General features: G+C 55.0%; 1 protein-coding gene across 2 annotated transcripts; it reads left to right on the top strand.

Moving 5' to 3' along the window:
* The first annotated feature begins 11,926 nt into the window (after nt 1-11,926).
* C7H2orf72 (chromosome 7 C2orf72 homolog) lies at nt 11,927-20,296 on the top strand. Of its 2 annotated transcripts, XM_059731236.1 has the most exons (4): nt 11,927-12,571; nt 15,879-15,989; nt 17,264-17,306; nt 17,510-20,296. In XM_059731236.1, the coding sequence occupies exons 1-4, from the start codon at nt 12,022-12,024 to the stop codon at nt 17,571-17,573; spliced, it is 768 nt and encodes a 255-aa protein (XP_059587219.1). In that variant the 5' UTR covers nt 11,927-12,021; the 3' UTR covers nt 17,574-20,296. The 2 variants fall into 2 exon arrangements, with proteins under 2 accessions (XP_059587219.1, XP_059587220.1); XM_059731237.1 differs by lacking the exon at nt 17,264-17,306 and having other exon boundaries at nt 11,940-12,571.
* The last annotated feature ends 49 nt before the right edge of the window (nt 20,297-20,345 follow it).

Raw genomic sequence — 20,345 nt, 5'->3', positions numbered from 1 at the left:
ATGACACTAAGATGTGGGGGGAAGTGGGCATGCTGAAGGAGAGGGACAGGCTGCAATTGGATCTGGACAGGTTACAGGGGTGGGCAGATGAGAACAGCATGGGTTTCAACACTGACAAGTGCAGGGTGCTGCACCGGGGGAGGAAGAGCCAGCAGCAGCCCTACAGGTGGGGAACTCCCTTCTCGTCAGCGCAGAGGCAGAAAAGGATCTTGGACTCATTATTGATACCAAAATGAACCTGGGCCGACTGTGGGGACGCGGTCAGGAAGGCCAACCACACCTTGTCATGCATCCACAGATGCATCTCGAGCAGGTCCAAGGAGGTGATCCTCCCCATCTACGTGACACTGGTCAGGCCACAGCTGGAGTACTGGGTCCAGTTCCGGGTGCTGCACTTCAGGAGGTATGTGGCCAGCATGGAGAGGGTCCAGAGGAGGCCGCCCGCATGATCGGGGCAGCAGGGCAGGCCCTGCGAGGAGAGGCGATGGGACCTGGACCTGTTCAGTCTTCACAAGAGAAGGCTGAGAGGGGATCTGGTGGCCATCTATAAACTGGCCAAGGGGGACCAGCAGGCTATAGGAGAGTCCCTGTCCCCCCGAGCACTACCAGGAGTAACAAGGAATAACGGCCATAAGTTGATGGAGAGTAGATTCAAACTAGACATCAGGAGGCGCTACTTCACAGTCAGGGCGGCTAGGAGCTGGAACCAACTTCCAAGGGAAGTGGTGCTCGCTCCTACCCTGGGGGTCTTCAAAAGGCGGCTACATAGACACCTAGCCGGGGTCATTTGACCCCAGTACTCTTTCCTGCCCATGGCAGGGGGTCGGACTTGATCTGCTGAGATCCCTTCTGACCCGACCTACTATAGAACTATGTTTCACGTTAGCTCTCACCTGCCCCAGGAGGGCTAGAAAACCATTTTCTCGGGTAATCTCATGATTCCAGGAGCTGGGGTGCGAATGGTAATAACTGGTGTGCATATCGCACTTCTCATCAGTGCTTTACAAAGAAGGTCGGTATCCTTATCCTCAGTTTACAAGCTAGGAAACGGGCACGGAGGAGACGTGTTTGTTCTGTATAGGAAAATAACTTTAAAATATTAAAAGACATAACTCTAAGCACAGCGTGCTCCATTCTAACATCTTCCCTGGTGCCTCCCTCATGGAAGACCAGTTCTAACAAGGATCCATGTGTCTTTTTAGGGACATTTTCCTTCTTTCCCTTCCCTTTCCTTTTGCGCATCCCCTTTTCCCTTAGCAGCTTAGCACGGGAGTTTATTGCTCTCCCACCGACCTGTAGGCAGATGCTGTCTGGTGATCCTGAACAATGTAGGCAGCTTGTAAATGGCTTCAGCAGGTAGGTGACTTTTTTGACACCTTCATCCATCTAACAAGCTGGGATATAATCCTTTGTTTCAATTCTTGGTGTTTCTGGTAGCTCCCCTGGCGTGGGAAGTGCTCCCCAGGCAGAAATAAGACCTGATCCGCCACTTATGGAGTAAGGATGGACAGAGGTTAGAGGACAGAGGCAATATAAGGACAGTATTTTCTAGATGCATCTTTTTTTCGTTTTTTTTTTTACCCAAAGTGGGGTCCAGAACATCCCACTGGAGCTACCTAACAAGAATGAAAATCATTGTAAGAAAATTGGACCCCAATTCAGTCATGCATATGTTAAAATCTTGATTGAATTTTGGCCACTTTAGCCTTTTTGAGGGGGTGAGGGGGAAAGTCTTACACACCAGCGTGTGTTATGCACTGTGGAAAGCGTAGTAAATCATCCCTTAGCTTGTGCCCCATTCTTTCCTTCGCACCGTGCTTTACAAACAGGCCAGTATCGTCTTGCCCATTTCACAGATGGGGAAACTGAGGTGGAGTGATTTAAAAGAGGTCTCCTTGCAGGCCAGTGGGAGAATCCAATGGCCAGCCTGCCTGTGGCCACATCTTGGGCTTCGCTGTGTCAGTCAGGTCAGGTTTTTGACTGCAGTATGGCTCATGTGGGTCCTCAAGGTAGGTTTAATTGTAGGGAGAGAACAGCCATGAGGCTGTAGCATCTCTAGGATGGAAAAGAGGGGCTGATGAGTGAGCAGGTGAGGTTGGTGTTGGCAGAGAGATGAAGGCAGGTAGTAGGAAGGGGCAGAGCTATGGTAGAGCTAGGTCGACTGTGACAAGAGTCTGGAAGAGGATGTGGTTATGGAGAGGCTCAAAGAAGGAGATGCTGTTGGTATGGATGGGCTGAGATACTTGCTAGTGGCACCTACGGCTTGGCCGGGAGTGCATAGGGGTACATTGTTGATTGGAGCACATGAGAACATGGAGGGGCTGGATGTGTTCAAATCATCGAGACCAGATGCGCTCCATCCAAGGGCGCTGAAAGAATAGGCCAGTGTCATAGCAGAGCCACTGGCACGGCTGTTTGAGCACTCGTGGTGCTCCAGTCAGGTCCCAGAGGACTGGAAATGGGCCAATGTGGTCCCTATTTACAAGAAGCGGAGGAAGGAGGACCCGGGTAGCTATAGATTGGTTAGTCTCACCTCTATCCTTGGGAAAACCCTTGGAAAAAGTATCAAGGATGACATTTGTAGGAGTCCAGCAGGTAATGTAATGCTGAAGGGCAACCAGACAGGTTCATAACAGGTCGATCCTGCCTGACTAACCTTGTTTCTTCCTATGACCAGGTCACACAATGCTTAGACGCAGGAGTCGAGATAGATGTCACCTACTTGGACTTTAAGAAGGCCCTCGACACAGTATCCCATCCTATTCTTATAAACAAATTGAACAGCTGTGCCATACACGATTACATGATCAGGTGGGTGGCAAATTGGCTAAAGGGTCGTACCCAGAGAGTGGTGGTGGGCAGGTTGGTATCGCCATTGAAAGAAGTGGGCAATGGGGTCCCCCAGGGCTCGGTCCTTGGGCCGGTGCTGTTCAATGTCTTCATCAGCAACCTGGATGAGGGTGTGGAGATCCACTGCCGCAGCACACCCAGCACTGTCTGAAGGCTACTGCAATCGCTGCTGTGAGCAAAAGCAGCTAGAGGCGTGCAGCGAGGAAGCCCGTGTGCTACCAAGAGGGTCTGTCAGAATTGCAGCTAAGGCTGGGGATGGCAACCGAGCAGATGACACCAAACTATGGGGTGAAGCAAACACACTGATGGGAAGAAACTGAATCCAGGCAGACCTGGGCAGGTTAGAGAAGCGGGCAGAGAACAACAGGATGCAGTTCAACAAGTACAGATGCAAGGTGCTGCACCTAGGGAGAAGGAATCACCAACACACTTCCAGGCTGGGGGATGACCTCAGCAGCACAGCGGCAGAAAGAGATCTCGGAGTCATTATCAACACCAAGATGAATGAGTTGTCAATGTGACGAAGTAATTAGCAGAGCTAACCACACTTTGTCATGCATTAGTAGGTGCATCACGAACAGGTCCAAGGAGGTGATCCTCCCCCTCTACGCGGCACTGGTCAGACCGCAGTTGGAGTACTGCGTCCAGTTTTGGAAGCTGCACTTCAAGAGGGATGTGGACAATCTTGAGGGTTCAGAGGAGGCCACTTGTATGGTCAGAGGCCTGTAGGGCAGGCCCTACGAGGAAAGGCTGAGGGACCCCTCCGCAAGAGAAGGCTGAGGGGGATCTTGTGGCAGTATACACATTCACCAGGGGAGGGCAGCAGGGAATAGGAGATGCCCTGTTCACCAGGGCACCCCTTGGAGTAACCAGGAACAGTGGCCACAAGCTGACGGAGAGCAGATTTAGGTTGGACATGAGGAAGAACTTCACAGTGAGGGTTGCCAGAATCTGGAATGGGCTCCAAGGGAGGTGGTGCTCTCCCCTACCCTGGGGTCTTCAAGAGGAGACTGGACAAGCATCTAGCTGGAGTCATCTGACCCCAGCACTCTTTCCTGCCCAGGGCAGGGGTCAGACTTGATGATCCTTTGAGGTCCCTTCCAACCCGAGCATCTAATGGGTTTCTCCTTCGTCTGTGGCTTCTAGCATCCAGGAGAGGTTTAGCAGTTTCCGAGACACAGAGCATCCTGGTAGACCAGTCTGCCCCACGCGTCCTGGACCTTCCCTGGGGGACACAGCATCTTCCCTAGGGGCAGGAGGTCTTGCTGCTCAATTAGGGGTGTAGGGTGGGGGAGGAAGGGAATCACGGGTGGTGAGTCATCTACAGTAGGACAAGGCCTTCCTGCCAGGCTTCTGCTGCTGCTCCTGCCCCTTTGGCCTCCAAACACGGGATGCAAAAAGGAGGAGGTGCCCCAGAGAGAACAGCACGTCTCCTGGAGACCCAAACCTACCAGTCCCCTCTCTCCATTGACCTGGTACTGTTGGGTAATCAGAGGAAGATGGAGGTGTGTGGCTCCAGAACATGAATTGGTGATGCACAGGACACTTGGAGCTGCCTTGCAATCCATTAGAAACCCTAATGCAGCAGATCTTCCCCAGGAACGGTTGGGACTGGTGGTTGTGTTGTGCAGAGCCTGGCTTTACATAGTGGTGGACAGCTTGAACTCAGACCCAGAACCAAGCAGGCCCCTGCCCAAGTCCTTGGCTCTGAGTGATCACTAAACAACATCTGGTGCCTAAAATGGGCTAAGGAAATCCCTATGAATGGAGTTGAGCTGAGAGTCTGGAAATGAGGATTACGATGTGGAGCAGGTTTAAATAGGACCTCACTCTGTTGGCAAGAAACAGATGTCAGCTTTGAACATGCAGGGTAGCCAGCTGAGGAGTTCTGCTACCCCCATAAAGGGAAATCATGAGCAATATCTTTAAACAGGAAGGAAAAATGAAGGGTTTGTGGCAGATCTCAGGCTGAAGAGCCAGTGCAGCAATGCAGGAGGACTTGCTGGCCTTGGTCTGTGCTGTTCGGCGTGTGAGCTCTGAGCAGACTTGCACCGGGAGCCTCCATACAACACAAGCATCGATGGCAAATGACTCTTAGGAAAGCCTCTGAGAGGTTCCAGTCTTCATGTCTCCTTTCAGCTAAACACAAATAAAATTAAGGTTGATTTGTTCATTATAACATGGTGTTTAAAACACCTTGGACCAGCCTAATACAAGGGCCTCTATATCCTTTTGTTAATATACCTTCCTTCGTTCCTCGGTGATCACTCTGATCTCAGAACAGTACGTGGCTTGATGCTAGTGACTGGGTTGACAACTAAGCCTGGGCGAGTCTTACCATCAGAAAGAAGCTAAAAGTCCCATCTGATCATCATATTCCAGTGCAAGACCATTTCCCTGATGCACTAGCTGGAGCATCTGAAATGCCAGAGGCTCGTGTAGGTCGCACACAGCATCCTCCCGTGAGGGGCAGTGATGCAGCCGATGGATGCAGAGCAGGATGGAGCGGATGGGGAATGTTCTGTTTGTCCCAGGCCAGTGCAAAGAGGAGGTTGATGCGGCTGCCTGCCACGCCTGATATGGTCCTGATGCATCGTGCAGGTATGTGATTGGAAAGCTGGGAGAAGGATGGAGAAGCAGAACATGCCTGAGCAGCGTTGGGAAGATGGAGATAGAAGTGCTGAAATCTCATAAGTTGGGCATACACAATGAATGAAACTAAACCGAATGTTGGCCACTTCAGTACGAAATAAGTGACATTGCACGAGCTTTAACTAATCTGCTTTCCAGTCTTCCCTTGCACGTGATCTCTGGGGAAGACTGACAGGCAGATTAGTTAAAGACAGAAGGATCCCTGGGAAGCCTTTGAATGCTAGCTATGCAAATGGAGAGTCGAGATTTTCTCTGCACTTGCGTGTTAGCTTGTTGAATCATAGAATCATAGAAGTGGGGTCGGAAGGGACCTTGCAGAGCTTCAGATGCGACCCCCTGCCTGGGCAGGAGGAAAACTGGGCTTAAGTGACCCCAGCCAGGTAGGCATCAAGCCACTTCTTAAAGACCCCCAGGGTAGGAGCCAGCACCACTTCCCTTGGAAGTCGGTTCCAGATCCTAGCCGCCCTGACTGTGAAGTAGTTCTTACGGATGTCTAATCTAAACCTGCTCTCCAACAACTTGTGGCCGTTATTCCTTGTTATCCTGGGGGGCGCTGGGGGAAACAAGGTCTCCCCCAAACCCTTCTGGTCCCCCCTAGTGAGTTTATAGACGGTCACAAAGTCCTCCCTCAGCCTTCTCTTGTGAAGGTTGAACAGGTTCAGGTCCTGTAGCCTCTCATCGTAGGGTCTGCCCTGCTGTCCCCGGATCATGCGGGTGGCCTCCTCTGGACCCTCTCAATGTTGTCCACATCCCTCTTGAAGTGGGGTGCCCAGAACTGGACGCAATACTCCAACTGCGGTCTGACCAGTGTTGCGTAGAGGGGGAGGATCACCTCCTTGGCCCTACTTGAGATGCACTTGTGGATGCACGATAGGGTCCGGTTAGCCCTGCCGACCGTGACCTCGCATTGTCAGCCCATGTTGATCTTGGAGTCAATGATGACTCCAAGATCCCTTTCTGCCTCCGTGCTCTCAAGAAGGGAGTTTCCCATCTTATAAGTGTGCTGCCGGTTACTACTGCCCAAGTGCAGCACCCTGCACTTGTCCATATTGAAATGCATCCTGTTTTTGTTAGCCCACCCCTGCAACCTATCCAGGTCTTGCTGCAGTCTTTCCCTCCCTGCTAGCATGCCCACCTCACCCCAGATTTTGGTATCATCAGCAAATTTGAACAGGTTGCTTTTCACCCTGTCGTCCAAATCGCTGATAAAGAAATTGAACAGTGCGGGCCCAAGGACCGAGCCCTGGGGGACTCCGCTGCCCACTTCCCCCCAGGTCAAATATGACCCGTCCACCACCACCCTTTGAGAAGGCAAAGGAATAAGGGCAGCAGGTTTTAGGGCTGGGTTCCACACTCAACAGACAACCATTGGTGGCCGCTGGGTCAAAGAAGCCAAATATATACTGAGGATGTATACTCTTTTCCTGCAACTTGCATCTGTGCACATCTGCCGTTGCCAGCTGCACCCTCCTGTTTCTCAGCCTGGAGTGGAGGGGGCTGGCTGTGTGTGGTGACTCTGAGTCGCGTATGAACAAAAGTCCCTGAGGGAGGAGGAGGAGAGAGACAAACCCATGTTAATTTGTCCCCCTGACCTTAAACCAAGGACTTTTCGGCTGGTTGGACTTTCCCTGGTCAGGACACACTAAACGGGAGCACTGGGAAACAGTGCAGATTAAACATGTCCATTCAACTCCTGGCTTGAGTCAAAGCCTCACTCCCGAGCACTAACGCCACTCATTTGCGCTCGTGACCCATGGTCGGTAGCACAAGAGCGGGGCTGCGTACAATGATCCGAGTTTCTAAGCAGCCTCCATGTAATCGCTTGGTTGTCTGCCAGCACATTGGAGTCCTTTGCAATGGACCGCTAAGCTGGTGGTGGCTTTAAATGCTTCTGTTTGCTGGTAGCTAGTTCTGACTCCAAATAATGAGCAGGAAGATAAAGCTGTGTTTACACCGAGTCCTTCCCTCTGTTAATGAGTAAAGAAATGTCAATACAGGTGTTGGAAGGCCGTGGCTTATGTGCACGTTTTCTGCCAGCATGTTGGTGGTAGGAGGGGACAAGCTACACAATTACTTGTAGCACGAGTGCGCGGGAGTGCTAAACAAGTGCCTGGATCTTAAGATTTCCATTTCCCCAGAGAGATGGTGGAGTCTCCGTCCTTGGAGGCTTTGAAGACCCAGATAGACGAAGCCTTGGCTGGGGTGATGCAGTTGGGGCTGGTCCTGCTTTGGACTAGGTGTGACCTCCTGAGATCCCATCCGACTCTTATTTTCTCTGATTCTAAGGTTTCCATTTTAAAGGGGGATGCTCTTAAATAGCTGCAATAACCAGGCACCTGCTACCAAGCAAAAACAACTTGCAGTGCTCCTTCTGATCTGATTATGGCTGTCTCTTTGCTTGAAATGCCCTCTTCTTTAGGAAGACCTACACAGCTACCACCTACACCCCTCTTCTTTAGGATGTTCCTACAACAACCTTGGAGCCTCCTGCTTTGCGGGTTCCTGCCTCCTGAATAGGTTGAGGCTGTGTGCGCTCATTGCCATGTGCTGCTGATTGAAATGTGCCACCCGAGATGCAGATGGGGTGGACTGTGGGCCCTGGGCAAGTAGAGCTCCATGTGACGGGATTTCAGTGGCAGGGGAGAGGAGGTTGCATGCTCACATGGTGCTTGAGTTGCTTTGTGGAGCCAGGGGCTTTGGCATCAGCAAACATTGTGTCAAGGCTAAGGCAAGCAGAGCTGAGCTTCCCTCCAAGCAAAGGTTTACCGTATGGCTCCATCCTGCCAGGCCCAGGGGAGCTAGAGGACTCCTAGCCCTCCTCCAGGAGACCGGACCTTTCCAACACCTCGCTGGGTTGGCTCCAGCTGCCCACGGCACCTCCCTTTCATGGAGCGGTGGTGAGACAGAAGAGATCCCCCGTAACTCTGCGTCTCCAAGGGTCTGTTCACCTCGATTGCACGTTTCATCCAAAAGGAAGCTACGCTACGGGCTGTACGGGATGGGGAGCTGCAGGAGAAACAAGGGGGGCCCGGCTGTGTCACAGCCTGCCGTCCCTCCCCAGTGTTTTTAGCCTGAGCTGTAGAATGAGAAGCATGACTAATCCACACAGATAAGGGGAAAGGTGATGGGCTTGGCCCAAATAATTTGCTTTTACTTATTTACCAATCTAAGCATCTCGCCAAGGAAGTGCCAAAGGGCAGGACTGGCTGGTTTTATGGCGTAAGTACATCAACAGCCGCCTGCACGTGGCGGTAAGGGAGAGCGGCCCCCGAGTGAGTCACCCTTGCCAAGATATGTATCCTGGCGATCTTTTTGGGTCAAGGACCACCTGATCCATCGGGGCTGGAGTGGGAGCAGGGCTCCTGCTGCATGGCGGGCTGCATCTCGTTCAGATTTACCAGGCAGGAACTGCTGGAGGACGGGCTCGCAAATGAACTCAGCTGCAGTTTTGTGGCTGCTCTTGATCTGTGCTTGATGCCTGGTGACAGTCCTGGTTATAACACGCAGGCATGCTCTCTCCCCCTTTCTCTCTCAATCTGTGCGTGCTCGTGCTCGTGCTTGCTAAGTATGTGCTGTGAGAGCCGTGTTGAGGCTTCTGTTTTGCCGTGAGGAGGATGGATGGGCTGAGCGTTTGCCCAGCTGCGGGCAGGCAAAGGAAATTGCAGTCTGTTCCTGGCAAGGAGAACACGCTGGGTGGGTCAGATGCCCATTAATGTGGCATGCGGTTGCTTCCACGGCTTTGCACCGGAGGCAGGGCTGCCCTGCTCACCCAGTTGTGGCAATAGAAGGACACATCGCAGATGGCAACTCATGCACCCTCTTTCCTGCTGGAGTGTGTTTCTCTTTGCTATTCAGGGTCAACCCAGAAGGCAAGGATTCATAAAATCATAGAAAATTCAGGTTGAAAGGGACCTCAGGGGGTTGCATCTAGTCCAACCCCTACTCCAAGCAGGACCAGCCCCAACTCCATCATCCCAGCCAACGCTTTGCTACCTGGGTCTTCAAAACCTCCAAGGATGGAGACTGCACCACCTCTCTGGGTGACCTGTTCCAGTGCTTTACTACCAGTGATCCCTCACCCCCTTTCCCATCCCAGCCTGCAGCCCCTCCCAAGCCATCCACCCTCTTGCGTGGCTGTTGCCTGCCAGAAGCAGCCTCAGTGGATGGGTTGAAGGGGAGCTTCACAACAGGGACCGGCATTTAGAAGTGATTTTTAGGTCTGCAATTAAGGTGAGGGGATCATGGCCCCCAGACATGGCAGAAGCTGATGGTTTAGCCAGATTCATCCAGGGAGAGGATGTATCCTTGGAGGATGTGCACTGCACTGGGGAGGCCACATCTGGAGTCCTGTGTCCAGCTGTGGGCCCTCCACTGCAGAAGGGATGTGTGGGAATTGGAGAAAGTCCAGCGGAGGGCAATGAAAATGGTTGTGGGCTGGGGGACAGGACTTGTGAGGAGAGGGTGAAGGAACTGGGTTGATGTAGTCTGGAGAGAAGACCGAGGGGATTGAATAGCAGCCTTCACCTCCCTGCAGGGGGTTGCAAAGAGGATGGAGCTGGGCTGGTCTCAGTGGGGGCAGATGACAGGACAAGGAGCAATGGGCTCAAGCGGCAGCAAGGGAAGTTGTGGTTGGATATTAGGAAAAACTTTCTCCCTAGGAGGGTGGTGAAGCACTGGGACATGTTCCCTGGGGAGGTGGTGGAAGCTCCATCCTTGGAGGTTTTCAAGACCTGGCTCAGCAAAGCCTTGGCTGGGATGATGCAGTTGGGGCTGGTTCTGCTTGGAGCAGGGGGTTGGACTCAATGTGATCCTCCCACCCCCCCCCCCTTCATTGTCTAGGGCAATGTTTCTCAACCAGTGGGATGTGGCCATGGAACTTAAATGGAAATTTTTAAGGACATTCAGTGATTTGCCAGCAGTCCTTTGAAGTCAAGGATGACGTCCATCAGGCTTGATGGGTCCTCAAGTGACTGAGCCGCCCCATTCTTTAGCAACGGAGGCAGGTTGCGCGGGGGAGTGGGATTCACAGCTCCAGGTTCGTCTCCTTCTCCTTCCTCTGCCGTTGCTGTTCTGCCTCAGTATTGAGTTGTTGGGCCTCAAAGTGGCGCATGCCTTGGTGGACCAGGTGGTGCCACATCGAACGGTCAGCAGCTTGCTCCTCCCAGCCATTAGTGTTGATGCCTTTGTGCTTGTGGGCAACCTTGAATGTGTCATTGTACCGTTTCCTTTGGCCGCCCTTTGAGTGTTGGCCAACAGAGAGGTGGGAGAAGAGAATCTGGCAAGGGAGGCGGTTCTTGGACATCTGGATGCAGTGGCCCGGCCATTGGAGTTGATTTCTCAAGAGCAAGACTTCGATGCTGGTGGACACAGCTTCATGAAGGACGCTCGTGCTGGCCCGGCAGTGCTCCCGTTTGATCCCCAGGATTTGACGCAAGCACTGCTGGTGACAGCTCTCGAGGGCCTTAACGTGGCGGCAGTCGACAGTCCAGGTTTCACTGCAGTAGAGGAGGGTGGTCAGCACGACAGCCTTGCAAACCGGGACCTTCGTTGACTTCCGATGGCCTCTCAGTTTGAAGATGTGTTGTTGCAGCTTGAAGAATGATTCAGTGATGAAAATCATCCTAAAATACATATCCATGTAAAAAAAATACAGGTGGTCCTCAGACTTAACACGTGGTTTTCAGGAGCCAATTGTGTCATAAGTCGAAACATTGTAACTTGGAACTGATTTTCCTATAGGAAACAATGTTATAAATGGGGGATCGGTTCCTGAACCAAGGGATACCCTGTTTTCACCAAAAATACCCCAGAATTTTGTACTCAATCATTTATAAATGAGTAATAGAGCTACGTTAATGTATGTCTATTGTAAACAGCAATCACATTGATTTGGAAGGACTTTTTGCCGGGCTCTTGGCTGGAGTCTTCTCGGGAGTCTCGGCTGCGGGTTTTTCTGGAGTCTCGTCGGCTTTCTTCAAGGTGTCCGAGGAGGTTTGGACAGGTGTCCTCCAGGGAGGTGGGCGACGCAGCACATGTGTGCACTGGCGTGTCGTGGTGTCAGATCAAGCGTTGTAAAGTTGAAACTGAGGTCTGAAAGTGGGTGTCAGTTTATAAACTAAGTGTGAGCCGTAACTTGAACTGGTGTACGTCGGGGGCTGCCCGTGCACTTGTTTGGGAAAAGCGGGGTTTTGTCTTGACTGCGCCGGGACCGGGGGTTTTGCCACAAGGCTTGGCGGCCCATGAAGGTGCGGAGCGCGGTGTGCGGGCCGGGCCGGGCCGGGCCGGGAATGACGGGGGTGGCGATTGAGGCTGGGGCGAGTGTCCCCGCCCCCGTTACGAGGGGCCTCAACGAGGGAGAAACCCGGAGATTTCAGGTGCGCAGGGCGGGGGCGGCGGGGCCCGTGGGATCCTTTCCCCGGAGCGGAGGGAGCCGGCCCCGCCCCGCCCCGCCCCGAGCGCTGCCCCCCGGGGCCGGGCCGTGCTGTGCGGGGCCGGGCCGTGCCGGGCCGGGGCGCGGGGATGGAGGAGCCGGCGCTGCGGGAGCTGCGAGCGCTGTTGGCGCGGCGGGGCGGGCCGGGCGCGGTGCTGCTGGTGGCGGAGGCGGAGGCGGAGGCGGGGGAGGAGGCGCCGCCGCGGCGGGCGCTGCCGGCGCTGGCCCGCGACCTGCTGCAGCTGCCGGCGGAGGAGCCGGGGCCGGGGCCGGGGCCGGGCACGCGGCGGGCGGGCGAACGGGCGCTGCGGGCCGCGCTGCTCGTGCTGCTCTGCCCGCCCGCCGCCCTGCACCGCCGCGCCCGCCGCCGCCGCCTGCGCGAGGTGGTGCGCGACCTGCGCGCCCGCCTGCCCGCCGCCCCGCCGCCCGCCCTCCTCGGCGCGCTGCTCCTGCCCGACGGCCACACCGACACCGACCGCGACCGCGACCGCCGGCACCTGGAGGCGCTGCTGCGGGCCGCCTTCGCGCCGCCGCCCGCGCCCCCCGGCGCCGTGCGGGCAGCCGCCTACCGCCCCGCGCAGCCCGGCCCGCTCCGCCTCGCCGCCTGCGCCGCCCTCGCCGCCGCGCAGACCCCCGCAGGTACCGCCGCCCCCCGGACCCTCCTCCGCCCGGCCAGAGCCCCCCTGGACCCTCCTCCGCCCGGCCTGAGCCCCTCCGCCGTCTTACACCCTCCTCCGCCCGGCCTGAGCCCCTCCGCCGTCCTACACTCTCCTCCGAGCCCCCCTGGACCCTCCTTTGCCCTCCTCCGCCCGGCCTGAGCCCCTCCGCCGTCTTACACCCTCCTCTGCCTGGCTCCGAGCCCCCCTGGACCCTCCTTTGCCCTCCTCCGCCCGGCCTGAGCCCCTCCGCCGTCCTACACCCTCCTCCGAGCCCCCCTGGACCCTCCTTTGCCCTCCTCCGCCTGGCCTGAGCCCCTCCGTCGTCTTACACCCTCCTCCGCCCGGCTTCAAGCCCCCCTGGACCCTCCTTTGCCCTTCTCCGCCTGGCCCCGAGCTCCTCTGCTGTCCTACACCTTTCTCTGCCCTGCCCTGCCCTGCCCTGCCCTGAGCCCCCCTGGACCCTCCTCTGCCCTGCCCCGAGCCCCTCCACTGTCCTACACACTCCTCTGCCCAGCCCTGAACCCCCCTGGACCCTCCTCTACCCGGCCCCAAGCCCCTCCGCCGTCCTCTGCCCTCCCCAGCCCTGCCAGATCCCCCTGGATCCTCCTCTGCCCTGCCCTGAGCCCCTCTACCCTCCCTGGCCCTGCCCCGAGCCCCCCTGGGCCCTTCCCCATGCTGGACAGCCCCAGCGACTCCATCCCTTCACTTCCATCCTAGACCTGCTCTGGCCCTGGCCCTGCCCCAGGCTGTGGTGCCATCCCCAGCCCTGCCCCAAGCCCCCTGGGCCTGCCCTGAGCCCCTTCACCTGTCCTGGACCCTCCCTGCCCCTGCCCTGGGCTGTGGTGCCAGCCCCGCCCTGAGGCCCCTGGACCCTCCCCGGCCCTGGACAGCCCGTCCGGTGGGGGGCTGTGGTGCCATCTTCAGCCCTGCCCCAAGCCCCACCAGCTGTAGGGCCTGTCCTAGACCCTCTCTGGCCCTGCAGGCTGTAAGGGCTGTCCTAGACTGCCCCCCACCCTGCCCTGCCCCATACCTGTAATGGCTGCAGTGCCATCCGTTGCCCACCCTCATCTCCAAGTCCCACTCTGGGGTACTAGCCCCCCTGGGCACAAGGGCTAGCTCAGTGGTGGGGTGAGGGGAACCTTTGCATGGGAGCCGGGAGGGCAGGACCTGCCTTGTCAGGGTCTCCAGCTGCACCCTCTTCCCCATCCCCTGGTCCGTTGCCACTGCACTGGGGACACCTGCTTGGCGTGGGAGGTGGTGTCCCACAGGGGAGCACTGGAGGATGGTGGGGTGGGAGCGCACGGCGGGTGCTGGGGGTTGTTGCAGTGGAGCTGGCAGGGGCACTGGTACAATAATGCAGTGCTAGTCCCAGGGTCCTCCGCAGCACACGCTGGTTCTGCTGTGCTGGCGCAGCTGATGTCATCTGCTGCTTTCCCCCCGGGGTAGATGCCGCTGTGCACTGCAGTATAAAGGAGAGGCTACAGAGCTGGTGTGCCCCTGTAAAGGGTGACGTGGGGTGCATCTTACTGGGTAGCTCTTTTGGGGCTTATAAAGCCAGGGCCAGAACCGCTGTTGCCACCAGCCCAGCTGGCTTTGAGGACAGAGCTTGCTCAGTGATGGGAAAGCAAGGATGTGTGTGCAAGTCAGTGGCAGCCAGTCGGACTCTTCCCTCCCATCGCTGGGGCATGGGTGAATGGCCTGGGGCTCGCGTCCCTCTTGGACTGGGCCCGGTGCAGCCTGTTTTTTTTCCCACCGTTGCTCCAGTTCTCCTGGCAGCTTCTCTTCCTCCCTCCCTGCTTCTCTTTCCCCTTTGTTTTCACATGCTTCCCCCCGCCTGCACGCTCTGCTCCTTGCAAGCCTCCCCCTGCCTCCCTTGCCCCGTGGCCCTTCATCTGCATTATGTCTCCATGGCTCCTGAGGCCTCGGAGAGGGGCCAGCCTTGATTTCTGCCAATTCCTGCTTTTTCCAACACTCCCTTTCACCTCTGTGCCCAGGGGCTTTATTTTTCCCTCTCCTTTAGTTCTCCTCCGTGGTGGAGAAGCTGGCGGGTGGGAACAGGGGCAGGAAAGCATGTTTCCTTTTCTTCTGCCGTGCAGGTGAAGGGCACGGCCTTTCACTCTGGTGTGTGGGAGAGGGGCAGGAGTCAGTGGGGTGGATGGTGGCACAGGTGGGGAGGCATTGGGTGCTGGCTTGTGGCATTTCCTCCTTGCGGTCTGTGCAGGAGAGTGCTTGAGAGGGGAAAATGCTTGAGGGGGAACTTGAGCAGGGTTTACAATGTGGAAAATGGTGAAGAGAAAGTCACTAGGGATTTATTACAGACTGTCTCTAAACACAAGAACAAGAGGTCACCAAATGAAACTGGTAGGGAGAAAGTTTAAAGCAAACGAGCAATTTCTTTTTCACCTGGCGTGTCCAGGTGTGGAGCTCGTGGCTGCCAGGTGTGCTAGGAGCTGATAGTTTCGCCAGATTCACAAAGGGATTGAGCCAATTGGACAGATCAGTCGCTATTGAGCGTAGGAGCGAGGGGCACGGCTTCTGAATCAGAACTTCCTAGGCCTTCAGTGCTGGAGGCTGCAGGGGAGGGAGGTGGAGAGACCTGCTGGAAATTAAGCAATCGGCATGGCAGGGAGCAGTAGAAGGGATGGCAGAGGCTAAGCATGACAACTGAGGAGCGAGGTTTCCACCTGCGGATCGGTGGTCCCTGGCTTAACCTGTTAGTGCTGGGAATCGCGTGCACGGATGACCAAATACCCGCTTCCCCATGTGTCGCCAGGCTGCTAACAGCCGCTGTGTCGGTCCAAAGTGCCAGGCAAACCTGCTCGTCGGCAGCAGTCGTTTAGAAAGTTCTCAGTGTTGGAAACTGGCAAGCCGCAGCACGTGCTGGTTAACTGCCAGATGGGGGGATTGTTTCCAGCGTCCGATGCAGAGCTCGGAGGGCTGCCCCATGACTTGAATGAGTGAATTGCATGCACGGAGCCAAGCCGCTGAGCTCTGAGGTTGAAGAATGAGTGGTGGATGCTGCAAGGGAAAGGAGGGCAGGGGGTGGATCGGTCTGGATACATCCTGCCCCACTACCTTAGTATCCCCGCTGTGCCCCTGCGACAGCCAGGGTGCTGGGCTAGATGGACTCTGGGGTGTGACCTAGGATGCAACATGGCAAAAGTAGCGTCTTCGCAGTGGTTTACAGCTGTATTATGCATGATCCAGGATGGGCCGATGACCCCCTGGGGTTAGCAAGGATCTGAGGGGGCCTCGTCCCCCAGTGCTGATGTTCTTTTATTTCATAGATGGAAAGGAGAGAGAGAAGCGGAGCCTCCCTGCCTTCCTGCGGTGCCTCCCCTGGGGCAGGAGAAGCCGAAGGAAAGGACGTTCAGTGACTGGGAACCACGTTTCCGAGGGTATGCTCCGCTCCGCCGGGTTCCCAGCAGGGGCGTCCCAACCCGGACACTTGTCTCTTGTGATACGTGGCAGCTCTGCTTTTGTCCCGTGGCCATGTTCCCAGGTTTTTCCAGCTTCAGCAGTGGTCAGTCAGGACAAGCCTTGGGACCCAAGTCTCCCCTGTGAGGCTGAGTGCTCCCTCTAACACACAAGGCCTTCTCGAGAAGCTCTAGCTGGCTCTGATTCCCAAACCAATTGCTGGCTGCTTTCCCTGAGGAGAATCCCCTCTAGTCCGGGATCTCTGGGTTGCAGTCCCAGCAGGAGCATTGGCACAGCCCGGTTGCCATCCCCAGCCTTAGCTGCAATTCTGACAGACCCTCTCGGTAGCACACGGGCTTCCTCGCTACACGCCTCTAGCTGCTTGTGCTCAGCAGCGATTGCAGTAGCCTTCAGACAGTGCTGGGTGTGCTGCGGCAGTGGATCAGCCACCCCACGCCTAAACTGCACGTGGTAAATGAACAGCACCACTATGTGAGTGCTCAGCTCTTCGTGTCTCTGAGTGCTGCAGGATGATGGACTAATCCCCCTGCCTGCACACTGGAGCTCATGCCTGTTCCCACCGGTGCCCATGCTGCCAGTTGTGCCTTCTTTCCACCCCCTTTCTCATGTCCCTGCCCTTGTTCATGCACGTTTGCACAGCAGGAGCGAGTGACTTGCCACCCTGCCCCTGTCCCTGGGTGATAGGGCTTGGAAGGGAAAGGGACCAAGCGGGATTCTGTCTTGGGAGCCGTTCTGCTCCTCCAGATCTTTTCTTTGCTCCTATTAAAACCCAGTGGGAGCATTTCTGTCTTCAGCTACTCCTGGCGGTGATTGCTAGCCAGCCGCATTCCCTGGGCATTGTTAACGGCAGGTTTCTCCGCAACGGCTTGGAGTCCTGCTCCAGACTGCACTGGCTGCTCTTTGAAAACACAGTTTCAAGCAGACTTCCTGCACCTCTTGCATGGCCTGGCAGTGTCCCCATCCTGCAGGGGACCCCGTTGGCCAGACATTACAACTCACTTAGGAGGGAGCCTGGACTCATTTCTTTTTGCCTTGTCGGGGACCAGTTCTAATGCCCGCCACCTGAGGGGTCCCATCATTACAATAATTAACGCAGCAGTGTTACAGCTGGGGCTTTCCTGAGCCCCACAGCATTGCCCAGCCTGTGTAGTACTAAGGCACGTGCTTTACCACTGAAAAGTGAAGGGGTAAGAGGATGGGGTGAGAGAAATCCTCACCCTGCTGTCTGTCCTAGGGTGGATCAGATTGCAAGACTGGGACTGGAAAGCTCTGTCCAGGTGAGTTGGCATTGGAGCATGAACCCCTGCTTTAGGAAGCAGGGGCGATCGCAAAAGGCACTGACAATTTTGGGCTCCCATGAAGGCGGCTGCTGCGGCTCTGTTATTTAAATGATCAGTTGTCGTTTGCAAAGAGGAGGTTAGTAGGAACCGGGACTGCTGCCCACAGCTCCCGCAGTGACTCTGTCTCCTTCCCCTTGTAGATGGGCTGCAGGATCCGGAGGAGGGCTTGGCTCTGACCAGCGTGTCGCCCAATGGGATCTGTGACGACACTGGAGGCACGGGCGCTTAGATGTGGGACGGCTCCTAGAGCATCAGGACAGCCTGGTTCAGCAAGGAAGTCATCACACAGCTCTTTGGAAGAAGCTGCTTCCCTCACTTGACAAGGGACATCTGTAGCAAGGAACAGCCTCCAGAGTCCCAACGAGAGAGCTTCCCCTGCCTCCACCCCTGCTGCGGCCGAACCTGTCAGAGTCATTGTGCTTTGGTGCTATGTAGAGTGAATCAGTAGGTCCGTGAATGGAGCATGTGCCCTTAAGAAATCCTGTTTTCAATCTCCTTTCCATTTAGAAAAGAACAGCAAGGGGGAAAAAAAGGCACTAGAGCTGCACGAAGTATCACGATCGTGTGTTTTACTTCCATAGATGAGCCGGCAGACATGCCGGTCGGCGGGTGAAGAACAGCAGGGGTTGCCACGGCCATACCGTGCAAAGCACGCTTGTGTCACACGAGTCTCCTGGCCATGAGGCCAGGTCATTCCCTACTGCTACTTTTGGTGCTAAGTAGTCCCTTCACAGATTGCACTGGAGGCAGGGTGAGCCCGAGAGCATCTGCAGTGTTTCCACTGCGTGAATGAATGTCGTTATGCTGGGGAGCTGCATGATGGCTGCCTCCCTCGTTAATTAACTGTGAGCCCAGCAACATCATGGTTGTCTTGCCTTGAGGACCAGCCTGTCCATTCATCCCATTAAGATGTGACTTAATATAGCTGACTTTTTAAAGGAAATCTAGGTGTTTCGTAGTTTCAAAGATGATATTTTTAATCTGCCTGGCGACTCATTGTTTTGATTGCATAGAGAGGATTCTAGCAACACTAGCAATACCCAGACTTCAAATGCAATGGAAAAATGTGTCCTTTTGGTGAGTGCACTTTGCTGGGTGTGAGCCCGGGTCTGGCTGCCCTGGCTCCCTGTGACAGGGCTGTATGTGGTCAGGCTCTGGCTTGGACCAGTGCTCCACAATTATGTCCCTTCTAGCGGTCCTCAAGACCAGCTGGACAACTTTTCTGTTTGAGTAGGCACCTGTAACCATTTTGCTTTGATTTTTTCCCCCAACTTACGTTCCCCCCCCCCCTTTCTGTTGATGGCTGCTAACAGCAAGATTTGGGTAGTCCTAGACCCCCCTCGACTCTTGGTCTGTTGAAAATCGACTACCTCCTTCATGACAGCAAGGTGCCTTAGGCATTGCTCCATCTGCTGCTTAGAGCATGGGGCTGGGGCATTGGGGGGGTTCCCAGGTTCCTTACCTGGCTCTGCTAACAACTACGAACATTAATTTCTCTTTGCCTCAGTTTCCCCCCTGTCAAGGTGGGGGATCGTGATGCTTGCATGGGAGTGGTGAGGTTTCATGAACCTTTGCAAAGTGCTCCGAGGGCAAGGGACTTGGGAGAACGGGGGTTAACTAGTGTGCATGGGAGCAGGACACCGCTCTGTGATCTTCCAGTGGCTCTGCTGGGAGAGGGCAGCTTGCTGCCCAGGGGGCTGTGCTGGTGCCTGGTCAACGGAAGAGAAGTAGCATGGAGACGGGTGAGGACCAGGAGCAACAGAAGAGCGGTGGGAATAGGAGACAGCTCTGACCCTTGATGGCAAGGTTTTGTCCCGTGGCTCGGTGAATCCTGTGTCATAACACAGGCCATTAGAGAACGTTTAGAGTCTGGGGCTCGGCAGGGAGGTCTCATCTCTGGGGGGGATGCTTTTTCAGTCCAGAGTAAGTTACAGATTTAAGCTATTCGAATTGGCTTGGTGTGACCTCCCCTTCTGTGCTATGAGAGTGGCTCTTTTTGGTTCAGATTACAGTTGCTTGGGAAGGGTTTGGACTGTACCAAAAAAGCCACCCTCTTATGCCGAGAGCGTTCGCACTGGGGGATTACACCTTGTATAGCTGATGGCTTTCCCATGCAGAGATGGCCTGATTAGAAAGAACCTAGAAGGTCAGTAAGCAGCAGAGTACGTCGGTGCGTAAAGGCAGACCAGCGCCACCCACTTCCAGCTCACAGGACATCCTGGGGGTTGATACAGAATCAGAGAATCCTAGAAAATGAGGGTTGAAGGGACCTGAGGAGGTCGTATCTAGTCCAACCCCTGCTCCAAGCAGGACCAGCCCCAACTACATCATCCCAGCCCCGAGGCTTTGTCAAGCCGGGCCTTGCTTTGTGTGAATGTGATCCCAAACATGTGGAAAATACCGAGTCGTATGATCAAATGCAGACATTGGTGGAGGAAGGAGGGAAGAGATGTGTGATTCTTTCTGCGCTTCTCCAAATTGAAGCCAGATCACTTAAATGTTTAAATTCGGCACATTCATTTCCATGTTGAGATTAGTCCTATAACAGAGGTGACACTATTATCACGTGAATAGTGATAGTATAGTTGTATTGTTAATGCCTGTGGCCTTAACCTTGTATGTCCCAGTGGACAGCTCAACGAGATCTATAGAACTGGGGTCAAATTCTGCTCTGTTATGCCAGTTTTATCCATGCAGCTTCATTGAAGTCAGTGGAGTTATACAGGATTATGTAGGATTAATTTGGACCTAGGTGCTTTTCCATTGAGCTACAGAAGAAAAATATGGTTTGGTTTGTTTTTTTAACATAACCAGGCAATTAGAGTTGCAGCAGGTATTTTAGGTACTATTTAATTGGGAGATTAATTTGAGGGCATTACATTAAATGCTTGATGTAAATAATAAATAGAGATTTATTCTATACCAAAGGTTGATTTGTAGTTGTTTTATTGATGTCTGTCTTCATGCCCCCTGGAA

This window comes from Alligator mississippiensis, chromosome 7 (genome assembly GCF_030867095.1).
Source record: "Alligator mississippiensis isolate rAllMis1 chromosome 7, rAllMis1, whole genome shotgun sequence".
Classification (NCBI taxonomy): Eukaryota; Metazoa; Chordata; order Crocodylia; family Alligatoridae; genus Alligator; species Alligator mississippiensis.
Note: the sequence above shows the minus strand (reverse complement) of the source record. Positions and strands in the feature narration are given on the sequence as shown.